This window comes from Gouania willdenowi, chromosome 3 (genome assembly GCF_900634775.1).
Source record: "Gouania willdenowi chromosome 3, fGouWil2.1, whole genome shotgun sequence".
Classification (NCBI taxonomy): Eukaryota; Metazoa; Chordata; class Actinopteri; order Blenniiformes; family Gobiesocidae; genus Gouania; species Gouania willdenowi.
Window position 1 is genome coordinate 19,509,702 of NC_041046.1, and position 22,485 is coordinate 19,532,186.

The 22,485-nt window shown below is 40.4% G+C and overlaps 1 protein-coding gene across 4 annotated transcripts in view; it reads left to right on the forward strand.

Moving 5' to 3' along the window:
* The window catches only part of LOC114454740 (ras-specific guanine nucleotide-releasing factor 1-like), a 48,419-nt gene that overhangs the window by 14,394 nt on the left and 11,540 nt on the right, over positions 1 to 22,485 (forward strand). For all 4 annotated transcript variants that reach the window (XR_003672615.1, XM_028435445.1, XM_028435454.1 and 1 more), the window contains exons 2-16: positions 1,874 to 1,980; positions 3,491 to 3,638; positions 4,315 to 4,407; positions 7,840 to 8,093; positions 8,179 to 8,258; positions 8,672 to 8,865; positions 9,942 to 10,051; positions 10,648 to 10,766; positions 10,910 to 11,070; positions 11,241 to 11,304; positions 13,004 to 13,146; positions 13,296 to 13,378; positions 14,603 to 14,851; positions 18,834 to 19,207; positions 20,622 to 20,738. Coding sequence is in view for 3 of the 4 variants with exons in the window: in XM_028435445.1 (XP_028291246.1) it covers positions 1,874 to 1,980; positions 3,491 to 3,638; positions 4,315 to 4,407; positions 7,840 to 8,093; positions 8,179 to 8,258; positions 8,672 to 8,865; positions 9,942 to 10,051; positions 10,648 to 10,766; positions 10,910 to 11,070; positions 11,241 to 11,304; positions 13,004 to 13,146; positions 13,296 to 13,378; positions 14,603 to 14,851; positions 18,834 to 19,207; positions 20,622 to 20,738 (2,296 nt within the window). In the remaining variant the exon portion in view is untranslated. The remainder of the gene's footprint in view (positions 1 to 1,873; positions 1,981 to 3,490; positions 3,639 to 4,314; positions 4,408 to 7,839; positions 8,094 to 8,178; positions 8,259 to 8,671; positions 8,866 to 9,941; positions 10,052 to 10,647; positions 10,767 to 10,909; positions 11,071 to 11,240; positions 11,305 to 13,003; positions 13,147 to 13,295; positions 13,379 to 14,602; positions 14,852 to 18,833; positions 19,208 to 20,621; positions 20,739 to 22,485) is intronic.

The window sequence follows — 22,485 nt, forward strand, 5'->3', positions numbered from 1 at the left end:
CTCTGCTGTTAAAAAATAAAAATAAATAAAAAGTACTGTGATTCAATTAGACTATCAATGTGAACCATGACACCTTTGAATTGATTTTTAACTGCCTCACGATTAATCTTTACATTCTTACTTTAAGTAGATGCAAATACTTATTTCATTATCTTTCCATCTTACTAAAGTGAAACTGGGAAATTGTAGTAGTATTTCTGTGTGTATCAAACTGGGAACCCTTCGGATTATTCGGTAACTTTGAAGTAGCTCACGGTTTCAGAAAGGCTGGTGACCCCTGCTGTACATACAATAATCTAAGTTGCCTTTTTTCACCTCATTTACACAGCCCTGTGCGTAAAGCTGACAGTTACTGCACACAAGACTGCTACCAGCACTATGAACTACAAAACATGGAAAACCGAAATGCAGGAAAACCTAGCATTGTTTCTGCACCGGACCCTGCATGCGATGTAAAACATGTTCTTCCCCGCAGAGCCAAGTCTGTTTTCTAATCCCTTATAGGGGTGGGTACGACATTGGTCCTGGACTGTACTGGCTTGAATTTTAGAAACATGCCTACAACAGTGCAGGGAGGAAAACGCTACTTTGAGAAATCAGGCACTTTGATCAAAACGCATTGGAAAGCTGCACTTTAGGTCATGGATATAAGAGCCTTAATGTTAATTCAGCCCATGCATTGTGGTTACCTTCAATGTTTAATTTTAAACCAATCTCAATCTCTGCAAGTTAATTCAAAACAGATTCTCAAGAGGGTTTTATCCATAATATCAATATCTGCCTAAAAAACAATAATTTAAATAGCTGCCTAAAAGGCCTGACGCACCAGCTCACAGGATGCAGGAAAAAGGAAAGAACACATTATTGACCAAAGCCTGTTGTACTGCTCAGGAACTATGGAGCAATGCTCCTTCTCACAATTGATTAGTTTTTGGCAGGAATGAGTCAGACCAATGTATTTGATGTATGGAAGTCTACTCACAATGTATGTTTGTAATAAAAACACATACAAACGGACAACAAACACCTGTTTGCTCTGTGTTGTACTTCATTACAAATCATTTTCATCACGTGTTTGTTAATGTTGCTGTAACTCATCTGTATCATTGAGTTATCATATTATTATTATTTTTTTGCCTTCATTGCAGTATTATCACAATATCACGCACTGTATGCCATCAAGATTTTATTATACATATTCAACCTATTTTATTATTACTGGTATTATTGTTGTTGTAATTTACTTAAATGTCTTATTATCACTTTATTATTATTATTATTATTATTATTATTATTATTATTATTATTATTATTGTGTCTGTTAACACCTATGGTTACGTTATGATTGTTAGTAATTCTGTCATTGACTTCTATATTACAGTTGTGTTAAACCTCATATATTTATTCTTCCAATATTTACAATACTTTTCTACATACCTCTACTAGTATTTGGACTACTTTCTTATTTTATATTTATATTATTATAATACCTAACCATTATGTCAACTTGTCATATTATTAGATAAGTCCTATCTTGCATCAGCATTATTTAAACCTGTATGTATATTTGACACTTGTATGTGTGTACATATCGCAGGTATCACACACACGTACAGATTAATGCAGGAAATACATACATGAACGCTGCACTTATTTAGAGGCTTTCGTCATGAATTCAAAGGTGAGTTGCCAGGTTACAGACAGAATACAGAGGCTTTATAATGAATCTCTCAAGACTTTTCCCACGGGATCTCACGTTTTCTTTGCACACTTTGAACAGCAAGCAGGTTTAAGACATAATACGCGAGCGTCATGTTTTGTCATTTAAACTTCTTCACACTCAACAGATCCTTTACTTGCTTTTGTTTTCTAGTATTACTTCACGATTATGTTTAATCATGACAACCAGAAGGCTTTGGAGCTGCGCACAGAGGACGTCAAGGACTGCGATGAGTGGGTGGCCGCCATCACACAGGCCAGGTAATTTTCACTCATGACCTCTCACCTACATTCAGCTGGTGAAGAAAAGCTGGTTGAGAAATGTTAGCTTGGCTCTGATCGATCCAATCTACTCATGAACACACTCACCTTCACTTACAAGAACATCAAGACATGGCTATCATAAAGGTTACAATTGTTAAGAAATTACAGTTCTGTCATAACCATTGAAAAAATATGTTGCTGTTGTAATCATAATTAAATTGTAATAGAGTTCAGATAAGTGACTTTGTAAATTTAATTCTATTAAAACTGTCAATTACAATTTAATTAAACGCAAAAATGTGGCACCATGTTACAGTTCTAGGGCTTACACATACGTAGTTAACAATTATGAAAACGTGTTTAATATCAACTTTTCCCACTACCTGTCAGTTTTCTTCAGGATCAGTTTCCCATGAAAAATTAAAAATTGAAATCTAGAGATATACAGACAGAATTCCCACACCAAAAATATTAATGCTAAAATTTTCATTGATTAGGAAGCCTAACAAAATAACCAAGAGATTTTTCAAAATAAGACTTTTAACCCTAAACCTAATCCTAACCTAAGTTATGGGTAAATTTCTCTCCAGAAATGTAATAAAAACAATTGTAAATCCATAATCTATTTTGAAATAAAGCAATTTGCCACGAGCCAACCCTTTGCGTCAGTACCCTCCCGAACGTCGATATGTGACGAGTAGGGAGTGAGAATGTGTTGAATAAAGTCTCTTTGTTAATTTTAATTGAACTATAATCCACTGTTACATATTCACCTAGACATTAGCCCTCCTGTTTTAAAAGCAGACAATTAACTGACACGTAAACTTTGTTGTACTGATTAAAAGTGTAATGTTATTGGCCTTATTATATTATTTATTTAAATTGCTATGCTAAATCTATGCTATGCTAACTAGCTACTCATGACTCAATGTACCTCTCTATTTACTCTTTTCTCAATCCAACCTACTCACCACAGATTGTAGAGCCAACAGGTGCTAGTTTTTATAAAAGGGGCGGGGCTAACAGTGCTTGTTTGTGACACAAGATGGTCCCAAAACGTCACATGATCTTGTTTTCAGCCAATTGCAAAAATCAATTGTAATAGCCGGGTTTCAACCCATAGAGGGCAGTCACTCTGACATTTTACAACTAAATATACCAAACTGAAATACTTTCACTGAAATCTAGAGAGTTGAACCAGGATCAATCAACAGCACTACTTCATACCTAAATACATTTGTATTAGCAGGGTTTAGGTACTCTTTAATTTGTATGCACTCAGTATCAGTTTTTTTGCCCTCTAGTGTTTTTATATGTTATATTTGTTAAAACTTACAAAAAATAAGTTTGTATTTGATAAAAAAAAAAGTGTCATGTAAACGAGATGAGTCTGCTTTACTCATTGTGAACACAAAGCTGTATAAATGTGTTTCATAAATCCTAGGAGTGCTTGTAAAACATGTGTTAATGAGGTCCTTACAATGTCTGTGGATGTATGTCTGTATAGTTACAGAAACCTGGCTACAGAGCATGAGACCCTCATGCAGAAGTATCTTCATCTACTCCAAATAGTGGAGACGGAGAAAACGGTTGCCAAGCAACTTCGACAACAGATAGAAGATGGGGAAATTGAGATAGAGCGGTTAAAATCAGAGGTAATGTGCCACGTGGTTTTATGCTAGTGCTGCTGATGTGTGTGTGTGTGAGGATTAATCAAAGTACACTGTGTGCAAGTAGTTAGAGATAGTGATTACTGGGCAAAGGTCACCAACTTACATGGTGTGAGCCCACAAAACTACGTCATGGCGGCCATTCGCCGAGGTGACTTTATTAGAAACTGTGGAGGGTTTGTAGCGTATAATCATGTTGTGTAACGGCGATCGAATGCAGCGCTCTTTAATGTGCTAATGGCTTGCTTTCATTTCATTGAACGCTTTCAATGTGAATAAAATAGCTTTTGTTGCACACTGTAGAGAGATCTGCGTCACAAAATTATTTCTTCTGGCTAAAATGGGAACCAGCAATGGACTTTGGTCTTTTCTTTATTTGATATCTAAAGGCGGTTTTATTCACAGTTTGCAATGGTAGGTTGATGTAACACAGTTGATCAAAACTGCAATAGGTGGCATTTGGATGGAACTGGCACTAAATAACTATCAAGGGAAGAAAAGTAGTAGTAGAATAAAAAAATAAAAACACCTTTGTTAAAAAAACCAAAAAAGTGCATTATTGTTTGTTATTGTTAAAACCGTGCATGAAACAGCTGTGATTGTGAACTGAATGTTGTGCATTTATTCTAACCAGTGCTGTTGTCATTGCTTTGGAGCACAGATTTCTGGACTGCTTAAAGACAACGAGAAGATCCAGTTAAACCCTGAGGAACCCCCCAGTGATGATGACACAGAGATTAAGAAGATCAAAAAGGTGGCGTGAAAAGTAGATGTGTCGGTCGTTTTCATCGATTCAAAAGAGGGAGTCGAATAACGAAAGGACTCAAGAAATCTCATTTATGTAGATATCTTATTATTAGGAACTATTTATGAGTGAACTCCAGAAACCTTAGTAAATGTTGCTACTTTGGGAAGTATTCTTAACAAACTTTAGATGCTTAAGATGTGAGGAACTGTTGAGCTGCGCTGAAAAAATAAATTAATGTCACCCCCCGGAGGGTGTATCATCATTTACACCCTCCGGCCTATTACACCACATACACATAAATCCACAGAGGCTGGAGGGGGAGCACCGCTCCCCTCCATCCCCCTTCTTTTAATTACACCCCATACATTCACCAAACACACACATTCACACAGGGGATCGGGAAGTGCCTCTCCATTGGGGAATGGAGAGGCACCATAACAGGGTGGTGGGTTGGTACACATATTTGGGCCTCTCCGGTGGGGGCCTGGCCCCTCTGTTGGTGGCTGGGCCACTGCATAGAGTAAAAGCACATCAAGATGGTGCGGTCGGGCGTGGCGGTGGGTCTCGGGGGGGCTTTGCCGGGGTCTCTCCTTGCGGGGTCTTTCCGGGCTGTGTCGGCCGGGTGGGGCGCGGGGGTGCCTCTCCCCCTTGGGTGTGGCTTGGTGCTTGCTTTGTCTCCTGGTGGCCTTGGGGGCGGGCCCCGCGGTGTGCGGGCCCGGGGCGGCCTGCCTCGCCGGTTTGGGGGGTGGGTGTGCTGGGGGGGTGCTGGTGTCCTCACCGGGGTTGGGGCAGGGTTGTTTGGCGCCTCGGGATGATGCTGTTTACTGGGGGGGCGGCGTTAGCTGTTCCAATGGTTGAGGTTGCTTTCGGCCGCCTGGTGGGTATGTCCTGCCATCTGCGGACTGGTGGGTGGGTCCGGGGCATCTTTGGCTGGGGGCTGCTGTCCCGCGCTGGATGTGTGCCGTTGGGGTGCCTCCGTCCCCGCGGTGGGGGTCGCCGGTTGCTCACGGGCCGGCGGGGGGCGCTGCCCTGTGGCTTGCGCTGTCCGGGGGGCGGCGGGCCCTGGGCTGCTGGCCTTGTGCCGTCTGGGGCTGTGCGGTCCTGCTGGGCTGTGGCCGGGACCTGGGCTGGGGTGGGGGGCGCGTCCCGGGGGGCTTGGCCCGGGGGCTTGCCCTTGGGGGGTCCTGGTCCCTGGGGGTGCTCCTGGGGCCCGGGGTGCTTGGCCGGCTGGCCGGGCCGGTCCTGGCGGGGGTCTTCTGGGGCAGGTGGCGCGTGCCGCGCCCTTGCATACCTTCTGGTGCGGCCCCTGCTTGGGCAGTCCCCCGTGAGGCAGAGTGTCGGGGTTAAATTAGGGGGCCACATCCCGGCGGGGCGGTCTGGCTTGGCCTCTGGAGGGGGCCCTGGCTTTAAAGAACTGAAGCTCGTGGCGCGGGCGGCATCAGCATCTGGGGCGCCTGGGGGGGGGTTGGGGGTTGGAGTCGGTGGCGTGGTGCGCTGGGTCCTTGGCTCCTTGGGGGCTTTTCGGGTGTGTATGGGGGGGGCAATGGCAGCCTCTCGGCTTGGGACCTTGGGGGCGTTCGGGGGGCTGCTTGGCCGTGGGGTGGTCGCCGGGGGCCCCTAGATCTCTCGCTCTTTCTGCTGGCCCGACTGCTTCTTCGGGCCCGGGGGCGGCTTATGGGTTTTGCAGTAGCGGCTCTTGGAATCACATTTGTCATGGACGCACTGGCCTCGGGCTGTGGGATAACACTCATACTGGGCTCAACCATAGACACGTTGTTCCCAAATACCTGTTTTATGTAACTTCCACTCACTTCCTCCTCTGCTCACAGCCACCATCATTATTCCTAAGCCGCACACTGGTCACCAGACTGGCTTGATAACACAACAATAAGCACAATATACACAACCACAATTTCACATCACATCACTTGAAACTTATTGATTATTCCCCACCCATTCGTTTTCCTATCTTGTATCCCTCCTCCCTGTTAACTCCCCCCCCCCACCCCCCTCACCCTGGTGTAACACTGCCCTCTCTCTTTTACATCCTCCCTTTAATAAAGTATTTACCCTTCCCTAGGGAGGGCTGGTGATGGTCACAATTATGCAATGAAATAAATTCATTTATTTAATTGCAATAATAAAATATGCATTGCTGTTAAAAGATTGCACTTCTTGTAGTGTTAACCTTCAACAGCATGTGCAAACAAGGTGAAAAAAAAAAAAAAAAAAAAAAAAGAAAAAATAAATTAATAAATAAATAAACTCAATCGTTTCAATTGGTTACACCTAGATGAATTCAGTTCTATTGAAATGAAATGAATACGTTAGATCAATGTTTCACAGTCCCATATCCCTTCAGACATTTAATCTGAAACCACGTACCCCCTACCGCTGGGGTTTACTTACTCTTTAAAAAATACAATGATGTAGTGCAGTGTTTTTCGACCTTGGGGTCGTGACCCCATGTGCGGTCGTACAAATTCAAATTGGGTCCCCTAAAATGTCTAATACACTGTAAATTTCTCCATTGCGAGATGAATAAAGGATTATCTCATTATATCTTAATTATTTGTAGTAATAAAAAAATACTGAATAAAAAGACATTTTTAAAGTCTTTTTAAAACCTACTTAAACGACTGTTTGTGGGAAAACAAGTAATTTCAACAACATTGTGCCCTAGTCTGCACTTCTACGTATACATGAAATACAAAATATATTTAAAAAAGTGATAGATATCAACCCCAACAGGATCTTCACTTTAAATTTCCTAGATTTTGTCACCAATTTCTATTTAATTAGGGGAACTATAATGTAACAATTTGAGGAAAATGGAAATATTTTGTAACAACTTTTAGTTTTTCCAACAGTTTAACATGGAAACAGGAAAAGTGTGAGCACCTGTAAATATTATAGTTTAATTTACACAATGATTAATATTTTTTTAGTCATTTTTACTTTCTTCTGCGGACCAAATCAGATGCTGGATTTGGCCCCCGGGCCATGAGTTTGACACGTGTGTTATGACATCAGGTGCACAGCATCACAAGAAACTTAATTGATGTGGGTTCACTCAAATGTGAATAGCAGCTTGTAGACTGCCTCCATTAAAGCTAAAACATCTGAAGGAAACACACTTAGAACTTTGAGTAACTTCAACAACTGCTAAAATGCACTTTTAGAGTTATAATCTAAGAACAGTTTAAAACATGTCACTAAGTGATGTACAGTTTCTTATCTCTGAAGTTTAATTAAATATACTATTTTTGTTTATTCCCTCCTTCCCTTTACTCCCTCTGAGAGAAGCAGTTAATTGTGGACAATGATAGCAACGGGATAATTAACATTAGTCTAATAATAAACGTAATCATTCATTAATAAAGATTAAAAAACAAGAACATAAAACTAGCAGTTGACTTCTGAATGGTTTGTTCACAGGTGCAAAGTTTCCTGCGAGGCTGGATCTGCCGTAGGAAGTGGAAAACCATCATCCAGGACTACATCCGCTCACCACATGCAGAGAGCATGAGGAAGAGGAACCAGGTGGTGTTCAGCATGCTGGAGGCCGAGGCCGAATACGTGCAGCAGCTCCACATCCTGGTCAACAACTTTCTGCGCCCGCTTCGCATGGCTGCCAGCTCCAAGAAACCCTCCATCACCCATGATGATGTCAGCAGCATCTTCCTCAACAGGTGGCTGCTCTTAGTCTCCACTCTGTGTCACACAGTGACGGGAGGAAGAACAGCTCTGTAACACACTTTCTTTCTCTTTCTTCAGTGAGACCATCATGTTTCTTCATCAGATCTTTTACCAGGGTCTTAAGGCTAGGATAGCCAGCTGGCCTACACTGGTGCTGGGTAAGAACAACTGGATCAAGTATAAAATATGGCCATCAACCCAAGTACTCAAAGTATTCAGAATACTTTGTATAGTTAAGGGTTAACCAGGTTTAGGGTCAATTGCAGTTGCGTAAATTAATTGTAACTGAGTTCAGATAATCGATTTTGTAATTGTAATTTGTATGGAAATTATATTAAAAATATAAATTACAATTTAACTAAACGTAAAACTGGGGAACCATGTTACCGTTCTATGGTGTACACATACGTAGTTACCAATCAATAAAATAGGTTTTGTATCAAGTAAAAAAAAAAAAAAAAAAAACTAAGAGCACAATAATTGTCTCTTTCACTCGTGGCGCTGCTTTGTACATCCTAAATGGACAAAACAATTACAAGAAAAGCATCTACATCATTGTGTCTCTCCCCAGCCGACTTGTTTGACATCCTACTTCCCATGCTCAACATCTACCAAGAGTTTGTCCGAAACCACCAGTACAGCCTTCAAATCCTGGCCCACTGCAAACAAAACCGGGACTTTGACAAGCTGCTGAAACAGTACGAGGCCAAGCCCGACTGTGAGGAAAGGACGCTGGAGACTTTTCTCACTTACCCTATGTTTCAGGTAAACTTTCACATTAATGATGTGGCTGAGGTTTCCCAAGCTTGTGGAAAACTTTGGCACAGTTGTGGCAATGGGCTCCCCCCTGAACTGTTTTATATAAAAACATGTGCATCTTTGGTTTAATGCTTATTATTATCACCAAACTTGCTGCAGTTGATGTCCATACATTAGTTCAATTATTTCTGCTTTTATAGCCTTTTCTACTGAGAATTGGCGTTATATTTGTCGTCAATGTGTAGGTTTTTTTTGGGCGGACTACAGATTTCTGTTTTTAAAACATGATTTATTTTCACTCAGTATCATATACTGTATTTCCAAAATATCTGTAACCACTAAGGGTCCTACTTCAATCTGAACAAAAATTAGCAATGTAAGTCATGTAGAAACTTGGAAAAAAGTTATTTGCTATGGGTATGTGATTTTCGGAGAAAAGTGACTGGGGCTTAAGAGGTCGCTTCTCTCGACAATAGAAAAATGCTAGAAGTAGCATTCTAAACAGCACTGCCAGTATATGGGTATGTTATAAATACAAAGTAACAAAGCAAAGCACACCAAAAGAGCATATCCCAGTTTGTGCCTTTTCAACATGTTTGCCATATTTACTAAATATTAAATTCAAGTTTATTATTACATTTGTTGAAAAAAGTCTGAATATTGACTTTTTGTTATTCCAAAAAATTAAGAAAAAAATCCTTGCTCATTTTTTTTCAGCAGTTAGGTGGGAAACATAGCAGTAGATGCAAGTGGATGTTTGTTTTGAAGTCAAAGATAATGCCATCTCTAAGCTTTATGGGCTGAGGCCACATCCCTCATGTGGATTCCACTAAACAACTACAGAATGCTGTTTGTTATTATTTACACTGACATAATGCAGCAGTCTTTGTATCTCTGTATAAAATGAAGAATGCACCATTTAATAATGATGCAAAGAGATGTTTTACATTGCTACCTATTGTATGATAATCTTGTTTGAGAGGAAGAAATCCTTTCTCTTTTCAAAATTTCAGTTTTCCAAGAGCTCTGATTATAATTTTTTAAATTCAAACACAGCTCTTTTTTTCGCTTTTCTTTCTAAGATTCCTCGTTACATTTTGACTTTGCACGAGTTGCTGGCTCACACTCCCCATGAACACGTGGAGAGAAACAGTTTGGACTATGCCAAGTCAAAACTGGAGGAACTCTCCAGGTAAAGTATCATTCACTGTCTGCTGTTGTACTCTCTACGTGACGTGTGTCAAACACAAGGCCCAGGGGCTAAATCCGGCCCTTCAGAGCATTCGATTCGGCGCGCAGGAGAAAGTGGAAATGACAGAGAAAACATGAATAACTGTATAAATTACCAAATATTTCAGTTATAAATTGATGTTGAAAAAACTTTTTCCAAAATCCTGCAATTTTTCTCAAATTGTTCCACAAAATCTCCCCAAATTAAATTAAAATTGGTCAAAAAATAAATAAATCAAAAGACATTTAATTATGTCACTTATTGCTTAGATATTTTTTATTATTACTTTATATCTAATTTATAACTGGAAGTGCAAATTTGGGCTCATTAATGTTGAAATTGTTCGTTTTCTCGTCTAAAAACCTGTGGCCCACTTGTGATCGAACTGGTTCGTATTTGGCTCTTGAACTAAAATGAGTTTGACACCCGTGCACTATGTTATATTTAAATCAAGGATTTTAAAAACTCTTATTAGGCTCTGTGGGTTTTTAAGACTAAGTATCAAAACACAACAACTTTTAATCCATTCATCTAAACATTGTGGTCTAATCCCTCAGAATAATGCATGACGAAGTGAGTGAGACAGAAAACATCAGGAAGAACTTGGCCATCGAGCGCATGATTGTGGATGGTTGTGAAGTGCTGCTCGACACCAGCCAGACGTTTGTTCGACAAGGTGAGACACGACACAAAAATGGAGAATGAGAGCACAATGGGAAGTTTCTAAGACTATAAATACGCGTACAAAGAAATGATTTTGTGTGGATGTGAAAATCCCCCTAAACAGTTTGTTTATTGACCTTGAACGGGAATTCACAGGCTCTTTGATCCAAGTGCCGATGACTGAGAAAGGAAAGATCACCAGAGGAAGACTAGGCTCTCTGTCTCTGAAGAAGGAAGGTGAGAGACAGTGTTTCCTGTTCTCCAAACACCTGATCATCTGCACGCGAGGCTCCGGAGGAAAGCTCCACATCACCAAGGTACAGTGGAATCCCTCGGAGGGATACATAATCATCCACTCAAATTGGAAAACATTGTAAACCTTATATAAGAGCTGTAAACTCCAGAGAGGTTGGGCTTTACGATCTTATGCAGTGGAAGCTTTCATGGTGCTAACAGGCTGCCTGTGACCTCTCAACCCCTGTTACAGAATGGAGTGGTGTCTCTTATAGACTGCACTTTGATGGAGGAGCCAGAGGGGACGGATGATGAGTGTGAGTTACTGTGTGCATAAAAAAACCACATTAAAATGCTTTCTTCATATTATTATATATACTTTGTGTAGCATAAATCATAAACTTTAAGCTACCGCTTTGTGAGAGCTGGAAGTTTAAATAAAGGATTATAAACTGTTATTTAATGTATAAAGTGGTATAGCACCGATTTTTTTTTTTCCCCCTTTAAATTCTCCAACATTATTCTTACTTAGAGCTACGATGTCACTTATGCCTCACATTAGCTGTTGTATTAGGCATGTCAAATAGGTGATACTAGGGGTGGACTGGCCATCTGGCATACCGGGAATCATCCCGGTGGTCTGTCGACCCAAAGTGGGCCAGTTTGGACCACTACATTTTTTAGTTTTTTTTGACAAGCGAGGCAAACATGGTAACAGGTGGCCAATCATGGTTCAAAAGTGTCAAAAATGTGGCAAGAATAGAGTGTAAAGTGGGCCAAAAAAGCAGGTGGTATGTAAAGGCAAAAGGTAGCTTTAATTGGCAAAATGTGGCAAACAATAAGGAAAAAGGGCAAAATGTGGACCAAAAATAGGCTAAATGTTGGGAAAAAAGGAAACAAGTGGAATTTATTGGGCAAAAGTTAGCTTATTTGGATGAAAAGTTCCCAAAAAATATATAGAAAGGACAAAAGTTGGATTAAAGTGTCAAAAAGAGCTTGCAAAAATAGGACAAAATTATTTTTTTTATTGGCAAAAGGTAGCTTAAGTCTAAAAAATAGTGTCAGAACTTTTTGAAAAGGGACAAAGGGTTTAAAACCTTTCCCCCCTTTTAGGTTTTCTGGGGAATAATAATTAAAATGAAGCCATAAATAGACACATCTTGAGCATCACTGACTTAATAACAGCTTCTACATGGTGTCCTCTGATAATGTAGTACGCTGGCCCGGACAGAAAATGCCAGGGCTGAATTTGTGTCCCAGTACACCCCTGGGTGACACACATGAACAAGACACATTGGGGAGTAATCAGGACATGTGACATTATCAACCTCACATACATGTGTCGAACTCTTTAAGCAAACTTTAGTATTTTAAGGAGAAAAGCCTGGACCTAGTTTTCATTAAACCCACAGTATCCCAGTTTAGAAATATTACTGCTACCATCTGCCCAACTTAGCTTCTGCCAAAAAAAAAACAATAACACCCAAAAATTCAGATTATTGGCTAGGCTGATATTTTTCTGATCGGGGCGACCGTGGGCTCAGGTGGTAGAGGGTTCGTTTTCTGATCGAGAGGTTGGGGGGTTCGATCCCAGTTTATACCTGTCTATGCGTTGAAGTGTCCTTGGGCAAGACACTAAACCCTAAGTTGCTCCTAGTGCCTTGCATGGCAGCTCAGTCCCATTGGTTGTGTGAGTGGGTGAATTAGTTGATAATGGGAAGTGCTTTAGGACTACTTCAGTGTAGGCATAAAAGCGCTATATAAATCAAGTCATTTACCATCACATGAATGGTGAGTGTTTAGAATAAAAGACAACATACAGGTGGGGTTTTGTGTAAAACCAATTTGTTGTGAAATGTTTTTGAATGGTCAATGGCAAAATAGCTCTAAAAAGTAAAAAAACAACAAAACTTTTTAAGCTTTGATTTGTTAATACCATTCAAAATAAAACAATATTTAAAGTTTTCATTTTGGCGGCTGTCCTCATGTCAGATTTTGTTTCTTTGTGTCATGCAGCCAAAGGGGAGCGCAGTGGCCAGGACACTGAGCATCTGGACTTTAAAGTGATGGTGGAGCCCAAGGACTGCCAACCCCACACCATCATTCTTGTAGCTTCATCCCGTCAGGAGAAATCTGCGTGGACAAGTGATATTAGTCAGGTTTGTCTCCCTGAGGAAAATAGATTTTAGAGGTTTTAGTGATTGGTTTTCGCCATTGTTAGTGTACATTTTAAATGTACAGAAGTCATTAAAGTACACCCACACATGATGTAAGAAGCCATCATAATGAACTTTTTTTTTTCCCTCAGTGCATCGACAACATCCGCTGCAACGGTCTGATGATGAACGCCTTTGAGGAGAACAGTAAAGTCACTGTGCCACAGATGATAAAGTGAGACCCACAATAAGACACTGACGTCACATTAACAAGACAATGCAATTTATTACACAAATGTAATGCAAATACACTATAACTAAAATTTCACCCTTTTAGCCTAACATAAACTGCTTAGTATTGCATTACTGTGTATGTATCCAGAGGTGTAAAGAGTACTGATATATTCTACTCAAGCAGAAGTACTTGAAATTGTACCCAAGTACAAGTAAGTCATACATAAAATACTCAAGTACAAGTAAAAAGTAGCTCAATTAATTAGTACTCAAAGTAAAAGTTACCTGTTACTGTCACCCCCATGTTTATTTATGGTAATAAATATTGTCATGGTTTTCTTGCATACAGTAAACATCTCATGTATAAACCAAATCTGGCACAATTGGAACCTAATTTATTTTCCACAAAGGCATCTGTATAAAATAAAAGGTTTGTCAAATTGTTTTTTAAATAAAAGAAACAATGAATTCAATTAAAAATATAACAAACTCTCAGGCTCTAAGTATAGATGAATTTATTAACTCTAAAACTAAGAAAATAACTGGCAATCAATGCAGTTTTGGCGATGTGCATTACGTTTAATCTGATTGGTCGGCTATGATGTGATGCATTTGATTGTTGTCTGGTTATTTCATTTTTTGTAGTTTCACAATGACCGTTAATCATTTTAAAACAAATACTTGTTGTCACGGTCCGGTGTGGACCCAAATGCAAGGAGAGATGGAGGCAGGATAGAGGTATAACGTTCTTGGAACCAGTCCATGTTTATTCCTCTTAAAACAAAACTTAAATCCAAAACAGGAGGGAGCAGGAACAGGGATCAAGACCAGACACAGCTGAACACGAAGAGGGAGACAACAAACCTGACAACATCAACGAACCAGCAACCACACTGTGACCAAGCACTCAGTTAAATAGTGGAGGAGGCCTGATTAGGAATGGACCACACCTGGGTGAAAACATGAGGGAGCTAATCAATCACTAAGCACACAGACATCACTGAGGGGTGGAGCCACAAACAGGAATCCCTGAAACACAGACAAGAGTTAAGCACAAACCAAATAAACAAAGACAGAGTAACTAAACTAACCAACAGAACATGACACTTGTATTCCGTTACTTTCACCTCTGTATGTATATATCACACACGCTACAGACAATGCTCTGTATTCTTAGTTCATTCATTTACTGTTAGCTTACTCTTAACTCTTGATTCCCTCACAGATCAGATACAAGTCTGTACTGTGACGATGTCGACATTCGCTTCAGCAAGATGATGAACTCCTGCAAGGTGCTGCAGATTCGTTATGCCAGCGTGGAGCGCTTGTTAGAGAGGCTGACTGACCTGCGCTTCCTCTCCATCGACTTTCTCAACACTTTCCTTCACTCCTACCGTGTCTTCACCAGTGCTGATGTAGTGCTGGACAAGCTCATCACTATTTATAAGAAGCCAATCAGTGCCATCCCAGCACGGTAAGTGATTTCCCTTTAATGGCATTATTCAGGACAAATATTCAGGGAGGAGCCAAAAGAGAAAAAAAATAGTCTTAAATAATAAATATAAAACATGCGTTGTTATTGAAGGTGGATTGTATGTTATTCGTTGTGTGTTTTAAAACAATAAATCCCGCTTAATTTCCAAGATGGTTACTACTAAAGATTCGGCAATATATCGCAATATTTCACGGCGGAATTATCGTATCGATCCAAAAAATGTCAATTGTGTCTTCTAACGAAAAAAATCATTTAATTGTTCAATTATATGCGTTGCACATAAACTCATAGATGTTTGTGGTTCTTCAAAACTAATAATAATAATGATAATTTAAGAACTTAACAGAATCAGAATCTGTTGTAGAAGAAAAAGTAAAACTTTTTTGAAAAATTTAATTTGACAGTTTGATAAACATACCTCGTGTTATTTAATTTGGAATTTTAATTACAGTTAGTTACTAGGGGTGCACCGATCGGCCGGCCATTATTCCTATTAATAACAATGCACCCCCATTTTTTCGAAACATCACAATCCAAATTGGATCCAGGTGAAAGTTGGTGGGTAATTGTAGAACCAACCCCGGCATTACTGAGTCAAATTTCATGAAGATTGGTCAATTACAAATCAAAAAAGTACCGGTCTGGTTTTAGAGTGAACCACAGCACAGAGACTGCCCTCCTCAAGATTTGAAATAACATTTGACACAATCTTGACACAAAAAGACAAACAGTCTTGGTTCTACTGGACCTCAGTGCCACTTTCAAAACCATAGACCACACCATTCTTTTAAATAGACTCAAACACCTGGTGGGCCTCTCTGGTACTGTTTCACAAATGGTTTTCATCCTACCTCACATACAGGACTTTTTTGATAAGCTTGGATATTTTCTCTTCTAAGGTCCTTAAAATAATGTGTGGTGTGCCTCGGGGATCAATTTTAGGCCCTGTTTTATTTAATCTGTGTATGATCTCTCTTGGTGATGTCATTAGGAGGCACGGAGTGAACTTCCACACTTACGTTGTATCTCTGTGTCTCCTGATGACATCAGTCCAATTGATGCTCTTTTAAACTGTAAATTAGATATCAAATCCTGCATGGCAGAAAACTTTCTCCAGCTCATTTAGGACAAAAGTGAAGTTTTAGTTCTCGGTCCTGAGGCCCAGAGAGAGAAACTTTTACCTAAACTTCAATCAGCATCTTTGATTCCCTCTGATCAAGTTAAAAACCTTGGTGTTATTTTAGACTCTTTGCTCACTTTTATCCCTCACATTAAAATTACAACAAAATTAGGTTTTTATCATTTGAAGAACATAGCTAGAGTCCACCCCATTCTCTCTCAGGCCAACCAGGAGACGCTAATGCGTGCTTTTATCACCAGTTGGATTGACTACTGTAATGCCCTGCTTTCTGGTCTTCCCAAAAATAATTTTAAAATCGCTGCATTGACTCCCCGTGTTTTTCAGGATCAATTTTAAGGTCTCTTACTGGTTTTTGAGTGTCTTAATGGTCTTGGGCCTTCTTACCTCTCAGAACTACTTTTACGATATGAGCCTCCTTGAACCCTGAGGTCCTCCGGCGCTGGCCTTTTAGTAATCCCAAAAGTCGGGACACGCACACACAGTGAGGCGTCGTTCCAGTTTTACGGCCCCCGTCTGTGGAACAGCAACTCAGGGCTGCAGTGAACATTCATATTTTTAAAACCAGGCTCAAGACCCACTTTCTAAAATTAGCTTTTAACTAATTATTCATTTTAGGATTATCTTTCATGCTTTTATTGTTATCTTTTGTTTTTATAGTTTTAGGACTGTCTTCTTTTGTGTAGTTTTATGTTACCTTTTATGTTGTTCTTATAGTTTTATGTTGTTTCATAGTTTTAGGATTGTTATCTTTTATATTGTTTAAGATGACTATCCCAGTGTTTCCTCAGGGGAGCACTCTGCACTGGGGGCTATGGTGGGCCGTGGGTGCAGTGGTGCTGCACCGTGGCCTTCAGTGTTAGTGAATAGCTTCTGCTGTTCTGCTGGACTGGAGGCTCTGTCTCAGCGCCTTGTGCTCACGGTCTGTGTCCTGCTCCTGGTGCAGACGGCTCTTTGTGATGTCTCCTTAACTAGATCCTCTGTACCCAGCCATGTGCCATTGTCCTTATTTTAACCTGTGTGTCTGTGCGCGGTGGACGGGGTTTGTGCAGGGTGGGTGTATTTTTAATCATGTAAAAGCACTTTGAGTTTACACTTGTGTATGAAAGGCGCTTTCTTATAAATACAAATTGATTGATGAAATTTCAAAAATTCATATCAATAAATCAATCAATGATGGAAGATATGGATTTTTTGATTTTTCAAACTGATCCAGAATCATCATTGATCTGGATCCCCTCCAAAATTGTATGGAATCTTACATGGTGTCAGGTCTGTCTTTAGTTAAAAATGTGTCAAAATCAGTAAAGTAAATGGTGAAAATATGACCAAGTTGGCAGAGGTAATGATGTATATTAAGCTAAATCACTGGTATCAGGTCATGGCTAACTTGATGTATTTAGAGCACACACGTTGACTGTGCTTTTTGTTTGTGTGCTGTTTAGGTGTTTCATCTCATTGTGTGTGTTTTTGTCAGTATTTCGCTGCACTGTACAGACACTGGAGCTTTGTGAAATGAAATTATCTCACTGCTAAAAATGACTTGTGTGTAGTTTGAGACAAGTTTGTTGCCGTCTTCTCCTGAGGATGCAGCAGCAGCAACATTGGTGAGATGGTGCAGAGAAGAGGTGGGACTACTCTGTCAGAGTTAGTCTTCATGGCATTCTCTTAGCACGCTATCAAACTATTATGTCTTGTCCAGTCGGGGGGAAAGAGCAGAAAATGAGGAGAGGAGGAGAGGTCACACCAACACTCCGTCCTGTTCGCACTCAGTTCAGCCGCAGCTTTGCGTCCACTCCTCCCTTTAACTTGTTTCTTATTCCTTATTCTATCCTTTCCTATTTCTCTTCCCTCACTTTGATTTTTCTTTCCTGAGTCTGACTATCCCTCGCTCAGCCTGCACTGTCACCATGGCAACCCATTACTCTGCTGCAGGACCCCACCCTCTCCGCTCCACGTTTCCTCCCTCTCAACCCCGCCACCCCCCTTCTCTCTTCCCTTCTCCCGTCATCTGCAGCAGTACTACAGTATTAAAATATTTATGGAGATGTTTTGCACCCGGATCTTTCTCTCCTCCTCTTCCTTCACCTGCTTCTCCTTCCATACATCAGTCTCTTTGGTCTCAAACAGCTCATTGTCCCTACTTTCCCCACTGTATTGCTTATTGTCATTTGCTCTTCCAGAGCTTCTGTTGTTTGTTTCTCACAGTTATGGTATATTTATGTGAGGCCACATTGGAAGGGTGCACACAGGAGTAGGGGTTTCCATTCGTCCACTAGAAACCAGCAGCCTTTGCTGTGCTGGAATCCATAATAACCACTATGTTGCTCCTGTCTCGCCCCCTCCCTCACTGTATCAGTGTTTTTCGCCTCTGCCTTCATGCTTTTATGCGCACCTCTGTTTCCTCTCCCACTTTCCTTCTCCGCCTCTATCTGGCTCCCCTTTTCTCTGCGTTTCTCTCCTGTCTCTGTGGGCCTCCCCTGGGTTGGTTGCTGTTGGCAGCACCCGTGCCTCCCACTCTGTCACTTGACATGCTATTTATAGGCCTTCAGAGGGGGTGGCTCTCAGTGCAAGGAGGATGTTGTCTTAAACAATGTAGCTTAAATAAAAGAGGCAAAAAGCACCCAAAGAGCCCTATGGGTCATGTGTTCCCTCACTAAAGCACAATGTATCCCCCTTTAATTCCCATTTGTAACTTTTCTCACTCACATTGTTGGACTTTTTTATGCCTTTATTGAAAGAAGGAGTTCCTATTTGTCAAAACACAGAAGTCTTTGTAATCTCTGCTTTCTTTGTCTCCTCTCCGTCACTTCCTCCTTTCAGCTCTTTGGAGCTTTTTTTTGCCAGCAGCCAGAACAGCAAACTCCTCTATGGCGAGCCACCCACGTCGCCACGTGCCAGCCGCAAGTTCTCCTCCCCACCTCCTCTCTCCATCACCAAGACGTCCTCTCCCAACCGCCGTCGCAAACTCTCGCTCAACATCCCCATCATCACAGGGGGGAAGGCCCTGGATCTGGCTGCTCTCAGCTGTTCTCCCAATGGCTATGCAAGCATGCATTCAACCATGTCACCCTTCAGTAAGACCAGCCTGGACATCAACAAGCTGTACGTGTCCAGCACCATTGCCAGCAAAATCCCTGACGAGGGAGAGACCAAAGCTGATGGCAAGACTGAGGAGTGTGTCCTCAGCAAGCAAGGTTAGAGTTGCTGGCATTCAGACACTTTAAGTTTGTTTTACAGATGCTTTCATTCGCACACTGCTTTATTTTTGCTTCTTTAGGCCTGTTAGAGTATTTGAAATTAAAGCATATTTTGAGAAAACCTTTATCTTTAAGGAGTGAAATGTCAAAGAGAAGCTAGTAGCGTCTCTCGTGTGACGTGTTTGTAAAAATGTAGTTCTTTAGTCATTAGATTACAAGAACATTGACATGTCAACCTTGTAGGGTTGGGCGATTTATCGAGATTCAAGATATATTGAGTTTTTCCATTTTAGTGATATAGAAAATGACAATATCGCCTATATCGATATATTTTTATTTTATAGCTTATTTTATATTAAAATACTTGTTTTAGGAGTCGTTGCTTTTGCTACTTCTTAGAATAGCATGAAAAGTAAAGTTAGATGGATAGCTGAGTGCGTCCTAACCCAGACCTTCCCCTAAACAAGCCACACTACAGAACTCACTCATATGTGCTCTACCTTAGAGGAGAAATAGCCAAAAGTGGCACACATTGTACAGCTATTTGTTTTTAAATATTCCAGTGTAGCATTTTGCATCAGCAAATTTAACCCTGAATTGTCTTTCTGGTCAGACTTTATTTGAGTTAAAAATATTGAGATCGTCATTTTGAGAAAAAATATTGAGATATAAGTTTTGGTCCATATAGCCCAGCCCTACAACCATGTCATCGTTATATTTATTTATTTATTTATTTTTCCCCATTAGATTTGTATTATATTTTCCACATATATACCGCACAAGAACATAGAACAACAACCATAGCATCAGGTTTTAGTGTACACAGGGGTTTACAGTTTTCAGTTTACGTTGGTTTTCTTCCTTATGCAAGAAAAAAATCACAAATCAAAATCCTGCTTTTTTATTCTCAAAAAGCAAGTAATTTTTTCTAACACACATTTTTTCTGTACTATGTCTAACCATTGTCTATGTCTTGGAGGATCTAAAGCAAGTCAGTGCCTTGTTATTTGCCTTCCTGCCAGAAGACATGTGTATGGTTTGCTCTTTAGATAATTGCTTGCTTTTCAAATTTGGCATCATAACAAAACTTGTTAAATTTAATAAATTAAACTCTCTACATGTAAGTGAATTTGTGGATATCTGTTGAGTTACACATATGATGATTCTTTTTCTGAGATAATGCCATTCATCTCTTTTTCCAACTTGTGTTTTATGTTTAGCGTTGTTTTATTCTGACATTCTTTTATACTGTGGCAGAGTCTTGATATGACCCTTGACAAATTATAATTGTATGCTTTAACCATCACTTCCATCACTGGGTTGGGTTCTCCTGGCGTTTCCCTCTTTACCTCTTTATTATAATATTCTCTCAATTGAAGATAGCTTGACTGGAGATCTGTTTTGTTTGCAGATCTGTCAGTTAGAGAGGAATGCAATGAAGAACACAACCAGAGTGACGAGGCAGAAGCAGAAATGTCTCCTCCTAAGTCACCTTCAACACCCAAGAATATCAAGTCCAAGAATTCAGGTACGACTTTGTGTCTTTACATAAAGAAATTGTGTTAAAGTGTACCTGCTCTGTATAATAATTAGAGCATTGCAGTACTTTATTTGAAAAATGCTTTTCAAAATAATGGTAATAGAAAAACTTTCTGTGGTTTTAGGTGATGGTGATGTTTCCATTTCTGTTATTTTACCCCACGACAGTTTAATCCAAATTCAATTGCCGGTAGCAATTTTGGTGAATAAAAATATATCTTAAAGGTATACAGGAGGATTTTCCCAAAGTTTAGAAAAGAAACGCCCTCTCCACTTTTTAAAAAAATGCACATGCGCAACACTCTACCTGCTCCCAAGAGGGAACGCCTATTAAATGAGAGAGAGCATGTACAAACCCAGCTTTGTCTACAATGGCGAACTTCAATAATTGGCTGAAACCGTAGCTCACGAGACACATAAACACTTGTAAAGGTGCGTTCACACCAAACGCGACTGTAGCGACTGCAGTCACTTCAATCGCCCACGATGAGTCGCTTCAACATAGTGACGCTTTTTGGTCACTTCATTGCTCCAGTGACGTGATGAGCAGGGAACAGTGTGCGTGTGTGCGTCTGCCTGCCGCAGACAGGGGAGGGATAGGGTTGATCACTTCTTCTCCTGCCGTATCATAGACAGTGGTGCTTTTACGGTTTGAATGATCAACTTACGGAGTTACTAATGGATGAGTTCACGCAGAATGTAGGCTTTTTTAAGAAGTTAACCACATTAATTTTGCCCCGGTAAATTCAAGAAGTCCTGGTTCTAGACCTCCGCTGCAGCCGTCTCACTGTAGCGGGAGGGAGGGGCTGACCAGGAAAGTGATTTTGAAGAAGAACCTGAGAGAGTTCAGAGGCTCTTACAAGACGTGTCTGCTTGGTAATATTCAACCTTAAATAAATAAATAAATATACGTAATTTTGAAGCCACATTTTGCAGTTCAGTAATATATAATGAAACTATGTTGCAATGAAATTATAAATATAACATGAAATGCACAATCTTTTTATCATAAAATGCAACAGCTAAATGTTTGATTAATAATTTATTTAAATTTAAAGGCAACATAAATACTTAAGTTTTGGAGCCGGATGTTTGGCTAAGGACAGTTATGTTACATTATGAAGCTACATGTTGCTATGAAATTGCATACATCATTATGAAGCTGTGTTTTGCAATAAAACGCTGTGCTGCTGCCTGCTCGAGACACGGGGGAGGGGTGCTCTGCTGTGGAGCGGTGGGTGGTGCCGAAAGGTCAGAGGCATTTCCAGGAGGTGGGGGCGTTCCTAGGAGGACTCAGGCGAATCTACACCTGAAATGGATGCCGTCAGAGTTTTTAAAGATCACTCAAACATACATGAATGAGCCAAGGCAACACTCCAGGCATGTTTTTAATGAGGGAAAGACATAGTAACATAATATAAATCTTGAAAAAGTCGATTTTACATAATGCCCCCCTTTAAAAAGTTAAAATTTTTCAACTTTGACTAGTCGCTCACATCACGCAAGTCACGTTGCTTGAGGGGAGATAACTTGAGGTTGCATCATTTATATTGATTTGAAAGTAATCTAGTCGCTTCAGTCACTCCAGTCGCGTTTGGTGTGAACGCCTTTGCAAGCAAAAACTAGCGAGGGACGAGCACGTACGACGGCCTTACGTCAGAATGATTGACAATTAGGAGGACCAATAGTCTAGATGATCTACCCGGAATTGGAAGCAAAATAACATCCTCCACTTT